The sequence below is a fragment of the Protopterus annectens genome, chromosome 1.part2 (genome assembly GCF_019279795.1).
Source record: "Protopterus annectens isolate FY-2018-M chromosome 1.part2, PAN1.0, whole genome shotgun sequence".
Lineage (NCBI taxonomy): Eukaryota > Metazoa > Chordata > Ceratodontiformes > Protopteridae > Protopterus > Protopterus annectens.
In genome coordinates, this window is record NC_056727.1 from 743,203,663 (window position 1) to 743,217,189 (window position 13,527).

The 13,527-nt window shown below is 37.6% G+C and overlaps 1 protein-coding gene across 1 annotated transcript in view; it reads right to left on the reverse strand.

The window, feature by feature from the left end:
* Window positions 1-13,527, reverse strand: part of ALK (ALK receptor tyrosine kinase) — a 1,522,063-nt gene that overhangs the window by 842,350 nt on the left and 666,186 nt on the right. Inside the window, exon 6 of the mRNA XM_044058894.1 lies at window positions 8,797-8,959. Within this exon, the coding sequence (XP_043914829.1) occupies window positions 8,797-8,959 (163 nt within the window). The remainder of the gene's footprint in view (window positions 1-8,796; window positions 8,960-13,527) is intronic.

Consider the following 13,527-nt stretch of genomic DNA (forward strand, 5'->3'; position numbering starts at 1 on the left):
GTTTATGGGCTATGATGTTAGGGAGAGCACTGATCCCTACTGATACTTCTCTAGTGTCTTTAGCAGCCTTCAGTATTTAGGGTAGTTAATGTAGGATAAGGCATCATTTTAAGGCAGTGTAGGTTAAATACAGCAGTGTAACACATACCTTGTTTCTTTGTATGGAGCTTTGAAATATTTATGTGCACAAGAGAAGACTGGTTGTATGTATTGTAAATGCCCCATAAGAATGATGGTCCAATGCATAAGACAGTAAATGCAAAAGGTGTAAAAAAATACTCATTCACATACCTGTAAGATAAAATTTTTATATAACATCTACTTTCATGGAAACTATTTTTTTTCAGTCTGTACTGCGCAGTTCAGCTTTTGAAGTGTTTCATTCTCTGCACTCCTGCGTCTCCATTGGGTTTACGTAGAAAAAAAAGGTTTCAATAATGCCCACAGGCTATATCATACAACACAGATCAAAACGTTTTGGTTTCCTCTGATTTATTTTAGGAAAACAAATTGATTCTATCAATGTATTTCACTCAGTGAGAAGTGAGTGTTGAAGATTACTGATGTAGTTTTCTGTAAAAGGAACTGTATAGGATGAATATTTCATTTGCTTCCTGGTTTCCTGGGGAAATAGAGATTAGAATGGATTACTCTGAGCATAGCTTTAATGGAAATTATTCTGCGTCATTGAATCTGCTAGGTAGTAATGATTAGACTTAACAGACTGAAACTCAGCCTTGAAGGGGACCATGGCTTTCCTTTCATCTATAGCTGATTTGATAGCACAAATTGCTGCAAAAGTCAATGCTGGGTAAAATAGAATCTGATTATTAAAACAGGAAAAAATTAATGCTGCATTGTATACAGATGTATTAATGAGTGCCTGATTTTTTCAGCATAACACCCAGAATGCACCCCAGAAGAGAGCTTCATGAGTTTTTGGTAACTACTAGGTCACCTGACCATGTCAGTGGCTGGACCGACACCTCCCCATCCTCTCAGGAAAAGGAAGAAGGTTACTTTAATGCCAGTAGCCAAAGTTACTACAGGTACTGTATATGTATGTTGCACTGCTTTTAATACATCTCAGAGATTATAAATAACATTCATCTCATTTTAACCTACGGATAATCACATGCAAAATATATTGGTGGTAGTCATAATATGAAAGCAAAACAGGCAGGAACAAAAAAGAACAAATTCAAAATGCCGAACTATTCAACGACAAAATGCACAAAGGTTGATCTAGTAAAAACTGAAGTAAATAGAAATTCACACACATATAAATATGCATTTGGGCAGAAATCCAATAATTTATTCTAAGTGAGGGTAAGACCTTCTGTACTCCTCACAGCCCTATTACGTAAGCCCCTTGCTGAAATTATGTTGATATATTTCAGCTATAAAGGCTTAAACCAGTGTTACTAGTGACATTTATATTTTTCTCTTTACATTTAAATCTGTATTTAAAAGTGATACCTTTTATTCGTACAGACAGACTTGCATGCTAAACTGCATTTCTAATTTCATAGCATAATGTCTGTATATGATGTTATTTGCTATTGTTTATGTTGACAAGCTGTACATGTAAGATTTTATTACATGTTCTAAAGATGATACTGCATTCTTCATCAAGAACCTTTGAATATTTCAGTATAATTTGTAGGTTTTCCCACATATCATTATTTATATATTTTCCATCTGTTGGTCTTTTTCTGATGAAATATATTTTAAGTTCATGTTGTTTCTCAACTCATAAATTTCTGTCTGTTTCAGCATCTCAGTGCATACAGGTATTTGCTGTATTTGACATTTTATGTGCTCAGCTTTTATCTTTCAGTCTTTTTGATTCTACCTTTTACACCCTCCTTGTTTAAAATGAAACATTTTACTGCTTCCATGTAATAACAAAACAGGAAAGCTTGGATAAAGGAACATAACATTATCCAGTATTATTTTAATGGAATGTTAAATTATCTAAAACAAAATTATAACTAAAATCTAAACACCAGCCCTTTTAGATGGCCAAATTATACTCACATCAGACATTATTCTTAGTTTGGGAAACAACTGTTCTAGCATAATTCAAAAATAACAGTAATGATTATTTAAATTATGATTAAAAGGTTAAGTATTTACCTTCATTATTCTACTTAGAATTTGAAATACTTGACTTCTAAACCAGACCTTAAAGAGGAATATCATGACTGTGACTTCCTTTTCTTTGATTTTATAGAGACCTGGATTTTAAATTTCATTCTTTCTTTATTGCATTTGTTTAACAGGATGGTCCAATTGCATAGACACACTGCCCTTTTTCAGTGGAGGCCTGGGGAGAAAAGCTCCGCAATAAAATGAGTAAACAGTATAACAATTGATAATACATTATAGACAATAAGCATAAATACATTTTGGGTCAATATAAGTTAGTCATAGTTTGATAAAGATTTTTTTTTTACAGTTGATATGGAAATAGTACACAGTAGGATAAAAATGTCATATAATGTTACATACGAGAACTAGAAAGGTAAAACATATTATTTATGATTTACACATAATAATACGACTGTGTGTGAGTATATCAGGATTTATCCATGGATGGTGTGATTTGATTTATTTATGTATTTTATTTATTTGACATTTGTATTTATTTGACATTTGTTTACCTGGGTAGTCCAATTGGGTCTACAGAACCCATTTTCAGTGGAGGCCCAGGGAGAAAAGCTCCACATACAGTAGTATAGAAAAAAACATTGCTGCTACACATGTAATAGTATACATGAACAATGCAACATATAATGTGTTACAATAGATAGGTTCATAGGTTCATAGGTTCATACTAGGCTATCTGCCCGAGGGCATTTACAAGCCTAGCCCATCGTTTTGTGGCTTACGCCACCCCTTTAGTATGGGGAACTATACCCATTATTTTGCTGTGCCTCTGTCGAGCAGTGACACTGAGGTTATCCCTGGGGTATATCTGTGATCTCCCATCCATTGGTCAAGATTTCTCTTGAACAAGGCCAGCGAGGTACTCTGCCTCACATGTACCGGGATTTTGTTCCACAGCATAGGGAGTCTTTGGGTGATGAATCTATCCCTCCAGCACGTCCTATTAATAGCCGTGTCAAGGTTTAAGTCTCCCGCCCTTGTGGCTCTGATGGATCTAGATTTTTTGAGGTGAAGCATATTCATCAAATCTGGGTTTGACATGGCCTTGTATGTTAGGCAAAGGTCACCTCTGAGCAAGCGGTGCGACTGAATAGAGCTGGAGTTCTTTCAGTCGGGCAGCATAGGACAGATTTTGAGACCCTTTATCCTTTTGGTGAGGAACTTTTGTGGCCTCTCCAGCTGCTGCAAGTGTCGGGTCAGATACATTCTGAATGGGGCATTGTACTCAATCATTGGTCTGATGAGTGATGAGTAAAGGGAGACTATGACCTCCCTTGATCTAGATGAGAATCCCTTCATGATAAGGTGGGCAATGTAGAAGGTCTTCCTAACTACTTTAGCTACATGGGTGTCGAATGACGGACTACTATCAACCTGGGTCCCCAGGTCCCTGATAACTTCTTCTGTGCTCAGTGGATTGCCACCTATTTGGTAGCTAGGGGTAACCTTGTTTTTCCCGAAGGGTATGACTATGCATTTTGGCATTTAACTTTAGGCCGTGGCTCTGGCACCAGTTATCCGTTTCTGTGAGACCCTTCTGAAGGATATCTGTATCAGATGTGTTTTCTACTATGGCGCCCAGTTTGCAGTCATCTGCAAACTTTGTCAGCCATAACCCTCCTGTGTTTGCTTGTACTTGAAAAGTAGATGCCAAACAAGAGTGGGCCCAGGACTGAGCCCTGTGGGACACCACTTGTGACAGGCTTTGAGTCTGACATGGTGCCAGCAACTCTGACCCTGTGGGTTCTGTCACTCAGCCAGTTTGCAACCCATCTTGTGATGTATGGGTTGACATTTAAGCTGATGAGTTTTTCAATGATACCCGAGTGGGGTATTGTATCGAAGGCCTTAGCCAGATCGAGGTAGGCTGTATGGACTGCCTTTCCCTCATCAATGGCTTTGGTGACTGTTTCGAAAAAGTCAACCAAGTTTAAAAGGCATGATCTGCCTTTGACAAAGCCAAACTGGGTTGGATCCAAAGTCTGCAAATTCCCTATGTCTTTATTTATGAGGTCCATTATGATCCTCTCCATGGCTTTGCAGATAAGGCTTGTCAAGCTAATGGGCGGTAATTTCCAGGGTCGGTGGAGGCACCGCCTTTGTGAAGTGGTACCACAGTTGCAGTGCGCCACTCCTGGAGTATCCAGAGGTAAGACTTTGATTAAACAGCTGTCCTAGCTGTGGGTTTAATTCCTCATTGAGTTCATGGAGCACACAGCCGGGGACACCATCAGGTCCCATGGATGCTGTGTTTTTGCTTTGGAGAGAGCAGTTCTCACTTGAGCTGGAGATGTTTGGGGGCTGCAATCGTTTGGTATAGATATCTCTCCTTTTGGGGAGGGGAGAAGTTTGCACTGAACCTGTCAGCCAGTATGTTGGCAATGTCTGTAGGATCAGTAATCTTCACATCATTTTGAACTAGCTCTGAGCATATCTGGGAGTTTCCTCCCAGGTTTCTAACATAGCTAAAGAAGGCCTTATGATTGTCTTTTGAGTCTTTAGCTATTTTTCTCTCGAAATTTGCTTTGGATGATTTTATGAGAGCTCTTAGTTTTTACTTATAGTGATCAAGGGTGTCTTACCTTTTAAGGATTTTGCTCTATCTTGTAGTAGCTTCCTCCTTTTGTTGTAGAGTTTGTTTATGGCTGGGGTCCACCAGACTGGACGCTTGCCTTTGGTACAAAGAGTCTTTGTTTTGCTTGGGATTGCCTTATCCATGCAGTCCTGCAGGTGCTGGTAGAAGGCATTTGTAAGTGATTCAGCGGCTTGAGTACTGTTTTCCGCTCGGGGCCTTAAAGGAGACCACACTAGTCTTTAGAAGTGTGAAGTCGGCTTTTGAGAAGTTCTTTACTGTGGTCTTTTTATTTCAGGTGGGGTGGGATGAGGACCTCCAGCGAGATTAGTTTGTGATCTGATCTCACCAGTGAGGGGTATACTTCGGTGTTGAACATTGTGCTCCCATGTTCGTGATGATGAGATCAAGTATGTTATCTCCTCTTGTGGGGATGGTGACTAGTTGTTCCATGGCATTTGAGTTTATGAATTCCAGGAACTTTTGGGCTAGGGTGTTTGGGCTTGAGTAGTGTTCCCAGTCTATATTAGGGTAATTGAAGTCACCTAGTATGATGGTGTTTGGTGATACATTTATCCCTCTAGTGTTTTCAGGAAGGCCATGTGAGGTTCCTGAGTTTGTGAGGGTGGCCTGTAACATGCTACAATTTGCAGAGCAGTCTTGCCTATGGTTAATTGCACCTGGATGGTCTCCGATGCATCATGCGTTGCCACCAGTCTTGAGGTGTGGGTGTCCTTGATGAATATGGATACCCCTCCTTTCTTGGTATTGTCCGGATTTTGGGGGCATGATATGAGGTAAAACCTGATAGCGCTGGGGTGCTCTCAGGAGCCTTGAACCAGGTTTCTGTCACAGCACAGACATCGATGTTCTCCATACTGAGAAGGGCCTCGAGTGCGTGCATTTTGAGATTTAGACTTCTGGCATTGAGCAGCATTACCCTTAGTTTTTTTTTAGATACTACACATACAGACAATTATAGATATATTAACAAATGTTCATGGTATGCAAGTATGGCAAAATATTATATAAATATACTGTAATATTCTGATGTAGTTTGAGACTATTGTACAAAGTATAACATATGATCCTGTATCTAAAACACCTTACCTGAGTCATCTTGTCAGGACTTGAAGGCAGTCATCTGGCAATAGGACTTAGAGAACTATATGTAGAAATAATGTTGGTTCAAGTGTGGAAAATAGATGAAAGAGAATATTGAGGAGAAAGAGAAGAGTGTGGGTGTTTAAAAAGTCCAGAGGCAATTGTAAAGTGAAAAGAGGCTTAAGGAGTTGGTATACAACAGAGAAGGTGTTTAGAAAGAAGTAGGGCATAGCAGACTGTGGAGGAGTAAGATTAGATGAAAGGATGGGGCTAATATGGGAGAGAGTGCAGAGGAGAGCATTAGCCTGGATTTATACAGTTGCAGAGCCATCTATTTTTGAGATGAATTTTTAAAGAAGCTTTGAGGAGGGTTAGTCCTGGGATTGACCTGGTCATTATGGGTAGTGAGTTCCATAGTTTGGAGACAGAATATAAATAAAGACTGTGATCTGGTCTTTTAGCAGGTTTTGAGATTGCTAACAAATTTTTGTCTTCTGGTCGTAGTTTGTTATGTAAGGTGTGACTAGGTTGGCTAGGGCAGGGCAGGCAGAAGGTTTGAAAACAAGGTGGTTCATGGTCAATAGGTGAATAAAAGCAAGCTGTTTGGAAGTTCAAGACAGTTTAGTTCTAGTAGTGACTTACTGTGGTGTGTATGATACTTGGAGTTTGAGGCAAACTTTAAGATTTATTGTAGCATTGTTACATCTTGGTAAGGGTAGAAGTTTGTAAGTTAGTTAGGACAGTGGCATATTGATCACTTAATGTTCTGAAGATGGCCTTTTAATTATTGGACAAAAACACTTAATTTTATTAATTTTTAATAAATGCAGCTGGTGGTGTTTATCAGGTTCTTGTGTTTTGTTTGGTGAGTTTATAATTGCAGATGCCAGTATTTTGATTTCCATTCTAAATATATTAGGATTTACCCACAGTTGGTGTGATTTGATCACAAAGGTGAAGCCCGAGTAATTAAACAAAGCCAGCAGTGGGTAAATCCTGATGTACCCACAAACAGGAGTGGCTTATTGCCATTATAAGGTAACGCTATTTAAGAAAGAAATTGTTTATCTTTCTTAAATAATGTCTTTGTGTAACAGCACTTCAGTCTTCTACCACACTGTCTTCTGTAGGCTGATGTACTGCATGTGCATATGGGACTTGCATTTCCATGCATGCACAATACATCAGAGCAGTGCAGGAGAAGAAACAAAGAAAGGAGAATCTCTGTTGTTGTTTTTTATGTTTAAGAAGTTAGGATTTTATAAGGCACAGTGGAGAAGTACAAGGAAAATCGGGTATGTTTCTGTTTCTTTAGTTTTGCAGAACCTACATGGTTTTTCTTGTATTTTGTTGTTCCCCAGCATATGCCAATAGAAAATCTGTTTGCTGAATTGTACTTCAGGAACCATACATTTTCTAGTGGTATATTACAACAGGCACGCTGGTTGGGCTGTCCAATCATACTGCTCATTTTTGAAACACAATGAGCAGTCATTGTATAAAATTTGTTATGAAGCTTTATGCTTACGGCAGAATACATTTGAGTTAATTGTGAAGTTGGAAAAAAGCACAGGGGTTCTCTGAAGTACAAAGTGCAGCAGACTAAACTGTGGTTATACCAGGAGGAATGAAGGAGCCATTTTGTGTGTAGAGAGGCTATATGGAGTGTAGACAGACCCAGGAAAAGAGGATGAGAAACAGGCAGTGTTGAGGTTATCCCAGGAAAGGTGCAACATAGCCAAGTACCTTTTAGTTGACCATTAAGTGTAGTTCGAAAGACTTACTATTTTCTAATATTCTAAGTCAGAGAGAGAGAGATGTATGCAATTCCAGGTCTTATAGAGAGAGAGATAGGTGGAGTATAGTGAGTCTCCAGCAGTACTGTTTGATTCAGTTACAATTAACATCTTGTCAAATGAGCATAAAGATCTTTTAGGACTGTAGAGATGAAGAATATTGCTTAGACTTGGGCATTTTTTTTGGTTATATATGAGAAGCTATGAGCAGGTTAAAAAGTGCCTTAATTCCAACCACTGAAGTCACTTTACTGCGAGACAGTGATGTGTCCTGTCATGATGGTGAGCAACAAATTTTGCAATTTTATTATAGTACTGGTCAAGTAAGGAGTGTTGATTGCATTGTAAGTTGCCAAGTATGTGGGCTGCATATAGGAGAGTTGGGATGAGAAGAGATGAGGCAATACTTATCCTAGCCTGCTCTGTTAGGTAGGATTTGATTCGATAGATGGCTGCTATTTTTTGATGGGTTTTCTTTTCAGCCTGTTTCATGTGGTACTCAAATTTTAGGTTTTCATCAGTGGTAATCCCTAGTAGTTTGGCATTGGTTACTATTTGTTTATTGGTATTGTTTGATGATAGAACTAAGAAGGACATTTTTGATTGGATAGTTGGTTAGGGATGAATAAGTTTAGATTTTTTTCTGGTTTATAAAGAACGATGAGTCAGTTAGTCAAGTCTCAATCTTTGAAAGAGCGTCTTGGGTGTACTGTTGCAGTTTACCTATATTTTTGGCAGAGCAGAGGACTGTAGAATTGTCTGTGTATTGGATGATAGCTGCTTGTTTGGTTGCTAAATGTAGGTCATAAATGAATAAATTAAAAGGTCTGGACCTAATGTAGAGTATATAGAGTCTCAAGAGACTCCCATGTTTACTGGGAGAAAGGAAGAGATGTTTTGATACTTTATAGCTCATTGTCTGTTTCAGAAGTAACAGAACAGGATGGTGAGAGTTTATCAAAGCCTAGAGAAAACATTTTGCATAATAATTTTTGGTGTGACACCATGTCGAAGGCTTTGGACAATACTTTTAGTCTGTTTGCAGGCACAGTTCTTCTGACACTTAACCATTTAAAAAGCAATTATCAATGTAATAAATCTGAGACAACCCTGTAAAAAAGCAATTACCAGTGAAAAAAGTCGGAATCTCACCAATATATGTCTGTAGCTGGGACTCTCCATATCTGGACACCTTTCAGAGGTCCACTTGATCCAACTAGCACACTGACATTTGTGTTCTTGTAGGCATTGTTACACTGGGTCTGTGTTGGGCCTTGTGACCCAATGGCACCACATGTTGTAAACTCCCAAGGACCTAAATTATAAAATAATACAATTAATAAAAAATAGCATGTAAATAATCCAAAACTAGCTGTCTGACCTAGATAGACAAACATATTGTCTGTAAATTACTTGGCATAAAAATGTAGATTTTTGAAACAATTTAATTAATTAAAAATATTGGGTGCTAGTTTATGTCTTAGTTGCAGTCACGGGTCTTTTAAATGACATTCACCAGATTACAAAATGCTATGGTTTTGCAAACCTATTTATATGTGTATTTCCATGTCAATATAAAGGAAAATAAACGTATTGAGTCTGATAATAGTTCAGTGGTTTTCTAGTATTATGTCTTTGTTTTCATCTTTATATAAAGCATATTTTCTAGGCAGTCTTAATCTCTGACTTATGCAGTTAAGTCCTTTTGCTTTGATATTAATATCTGTCATTCTGCAAGTCTTAAAGTGTTGAGATATTAGCTAAAAAAAGTGCATGAAATCATCTAAATTCTGAAAAATAATGGACACATTTCAAAGGAAATAACTAAATATCTAAAATATAGTGATCTGACGCTAGATTATGAGAGCAAAACATTGATCTGCTGCTATCAGCTAATTTTCTTTTCTTACCACATGTGGCTCTGTAAAATTCTCTCTAATGGTGGCCATTATGGTTTATTTCAAGATAATGACCATGTTTACCACATTTAAAGCAAAAATGCAAGAGGCACACACAAATAATTTTTCATTTGTTAGAGCTGATTTGCTTTTGTATTTACTTTGACATTTCTAGAGGGTATAATAATAAGTTTAATGGAAAAAGAGGTAGTACTCATATTTTCAAAAAATACTGCAGTCATAAACGTAACTCCAGAATAAATAAAGTGCATATGAGTCTTATTTTTCCTTATTAAATCTGCCAAATGTAATATGATGCTAATCTGATCTCAGAGTTTAAAAGTAATACACTACTCTAATTATGTCAGAAAACTGGAAGACACTGCGAATGTAACATCCTGTTAATAAACAATCATGTGATAACCCAGTCACAGGGCATAGCAAATGTACTTGTAGAAAAATGTGATGCAGATTTCATAATAAGCAAAGAAATACAACAGAATTCTATAGTTAAGGGGGTGATATCCCTTATATAACTATAGATATTATAACTACTACAACAAGCAAAATTAAAAACTCAGGATCTATAGGACCAAACAATATACCTGGTGGTTCCATTCACAGTCAACAAAACCTGACTAAAACCCTATAAAATACTATCATATATATACTTCCTTGACCTAGGCTATCAGGTGGTAGTGGCACCTATTTATAAAATGGGCTCACATCAATTCCAAACAATATTAGACTCATCTGACTCAAAAGTATTCTGCAAAAAGCATTGACAACAATCCTGATTAAACTTAGCCAAAATGAAGGAACCCACTTTCATGAGATATTAAACTGTATGGATTTGACACAGAGGTTTAAGAGTATGTGATGCCAGGTCTTCAGGCTGCAGAAGACCTGTGTTTGATTCCCACAGCTTCCATTTACCTATTATATGACTTTGTAAGCCACTTAACCAGGTATTGCTTTTGGGTTGCCTATGAAATGGGAATGTGCTTCTAGTGGACTTAACTGTTTAACATTTTATAAGGGGGAGAAAGTGTTTTCTGCTTATTTTGACTTTACTAAGGCATTCAACAATGCCTTAGTATAATGGAATAACTTACAAATTAATAACATTAAATGTTAAGCCATACATGATTAAACAGATAAAACACTGTTAAGTAAAAGGATACAATACATCAAGGTACGGGTTACCTGTTGATCATGACACGGGTTAACTGTGGTGTATTATAGGGACTGTACTGGGGCCATTTTGTTTTGGGCTCTTTCTAAGATACAAAAGTGGGAAGTGGTCAGTGAATAAGCTATGCTGATGCTTGCAAACTGGGTAACAGGATGACTTCATTAAAACAGTTTTCCAAGATGGTCTACAAAAATGCACACCTTCTGCAATAGTAGTATGTTAGTAAATGCAACATCATAACACTTGGAGAAAAGGATATAAATTATGATCCCAAAATAATTTGTCAAGTCATAACAAAAAAAAACACCTCATTAAAGATGTAAACACAATTGTAGACAATAATTAAAATTTGTATCTACCACAGTATAGCATGTTCAGCAAATCATCTATTTCTAAAGGGTATGTCTAATCACTGCAGGAAGATCACTGTAACACTTTACACCTCTCTGATCTAATCAATTATTGAACACAATAATGTGTTTTGGTACCCTTTAAAAGAACTTGAAAAGGTGCAATTACTCCTTACTAGAAAACACATAGGACTGGAAAACTTGAACTGTTCAGAAAAGCTTCTGAAACTGCCATTTTGACTCAGAGACGCTCAGTGCCTCTGTGCAAACCAAGTGCGGCTAAGCAGCACTACGCAATGGCACAGGGACTGAGCATGCAAATGGAAATATGCAGAGCTCATGGCCAGCGAACTAATTTGCAAGGTACATAAATGAACCATACAGCAAGTATGCAAACGGATCTAACTGCGAAGTAAAATGCATATACAGAAGTGAAACAAATAATCCATAGAGCAGTGACAAACTACATTGTGAAACCTTACCAGAACAGTAAGCATGAACTAAACAAGTGATCTCAATATAAAGGAGTGGTTATAACAACTAGGCCACATGTTTCTGCATCCCTCAGCAGGATGCCACCAGCTGCAATACACAGCTAAGCAGCCATATAATATTAGCAGCTGTACCACTTTTGTGTACGTATATGTGGATACCCGTTGGATTCATAAAAAGAAAGGAGAGGGATGCACAGGAAAGTAGGAAAAAGGGGAGGACCAAGCAGAGTGTCAAGTGAATGGACAATATATATATATATATATATATATATATATATATATATATATATATATATATATATATATATATATATATATATATATATCTGGTTCCCCTTCACAAGATCGAATAAATGGAAGCTCGAAATGCATAAGCTCGAGACCAAAATCTCGAACTTCCATTCACTCGAAATTGTGAATGGGAAGTTTAGGGTTAGAAAAAAAATAGTTCAGTTACCTTTTTGCAGGAGCTAGGTCCCCCTGCACCCTTGCAGCTGTCATCTAAGAGCTGTGTGACTGCACTATAGTGGAGGACAAGGAAATCTTCCGTTTTGCGCTTATGCATATAGCGCGGAACGGGAGATTTCCCTTTCCTTCGCTGTAGTGCGATCTCGGAGTAGGAATATTTAAGTAGGGGGGTGCAGGGGGTTGAAGCCCCCCTGCAAAAACATTAGAAAGATTTTTTTTTTTTTATTTCCCCTTCACATTTTCGAGTTTCTGTAAACTCGAGATTCTGGCTTCGGGGTTATGAATTTCGAGTATAGGAATTTGATCTTGTGAAGGGGAACCATATATATATATATATATATATATATATATATATATATATATATATATATAGATATAAAATTATTTTATTTGTAGTTTGTTAACTGGGAGAGTCCCCTGAGCCAGAATGAGCCCTTTTTCGATGGAGGCCTAGGGAGAAAAGCTCCATGAGAGTACATATACAAAGCTACAGACATAACAATTACAAAAACAATGTTAAAAAAATACAATGTACAATTGCTTATGAAGTTTACAGAGTATAATGACAGTAAAAAAACATTGGAGTAATACAACAATTTAGTTTAAGAAAACAATAATATTTATGTAGATTGCTAAAGTCATTGGGAAAAGGAAATAGTGGGAGATAAAAGAGATGGGAGAAAGTGAGAAAGGGGAAGGTGAATTAAAGTGAGGAGGAGAGTAAGAGACGGAATACAAGCTACTATATATATATATATATATATATATATATATATATATATATATATATATATATATATATATATATATATATATATATATATATATATATATATCTTTAGCTATGTCAAGAACCTAAGTGGAAACTCTCAGATCTGCTCTGAGTTAGTGCAAAATGGCACAAAATACACTGAACTGACTGATATTGCCAACATTCTGGCAGACAGGTTTAGTGCAAACTTCACCCCGCTCTCACCCCCTAAAGGGCTCATAACCATACCAGAAGAATATAGAGCCCTGGCAATCACTGACACACAGGTTAAAACAGCCCTATCCAAAGCCAAAAACACAGCTTCAAAGGGACTAGACTGTGTCCCAGGCTGTGTCTTGCACGCGCTCCAAAATGAACTAACCCCTCACCTAAACACACTGTTCAAACTCAGCCTCTCTACAGGCTACATACCATAGAGTGGCGCACAGCAACAGTTATCCCGCTTCACAAAGTTGGAGCCACAATGGACCCCGGGAACTATCGCCCTATAAGCCTGACTAGCCTGGTCTGCAAGACTATGGAGCACATCATCATGGAACTCATTAACAGAGACCTTGGGAACCTCATAACATTGAACCCTACCCAGTTTGGCTTTGTTAAGGGCAGATCATGCCTCCTAAACTGGGTGGACCTCTTTGAGACGAGGGAAAGAAGGTCCACGTAGCCTACCTAGACCTCGCAAAGACTTTTGACACCATTCCCCATT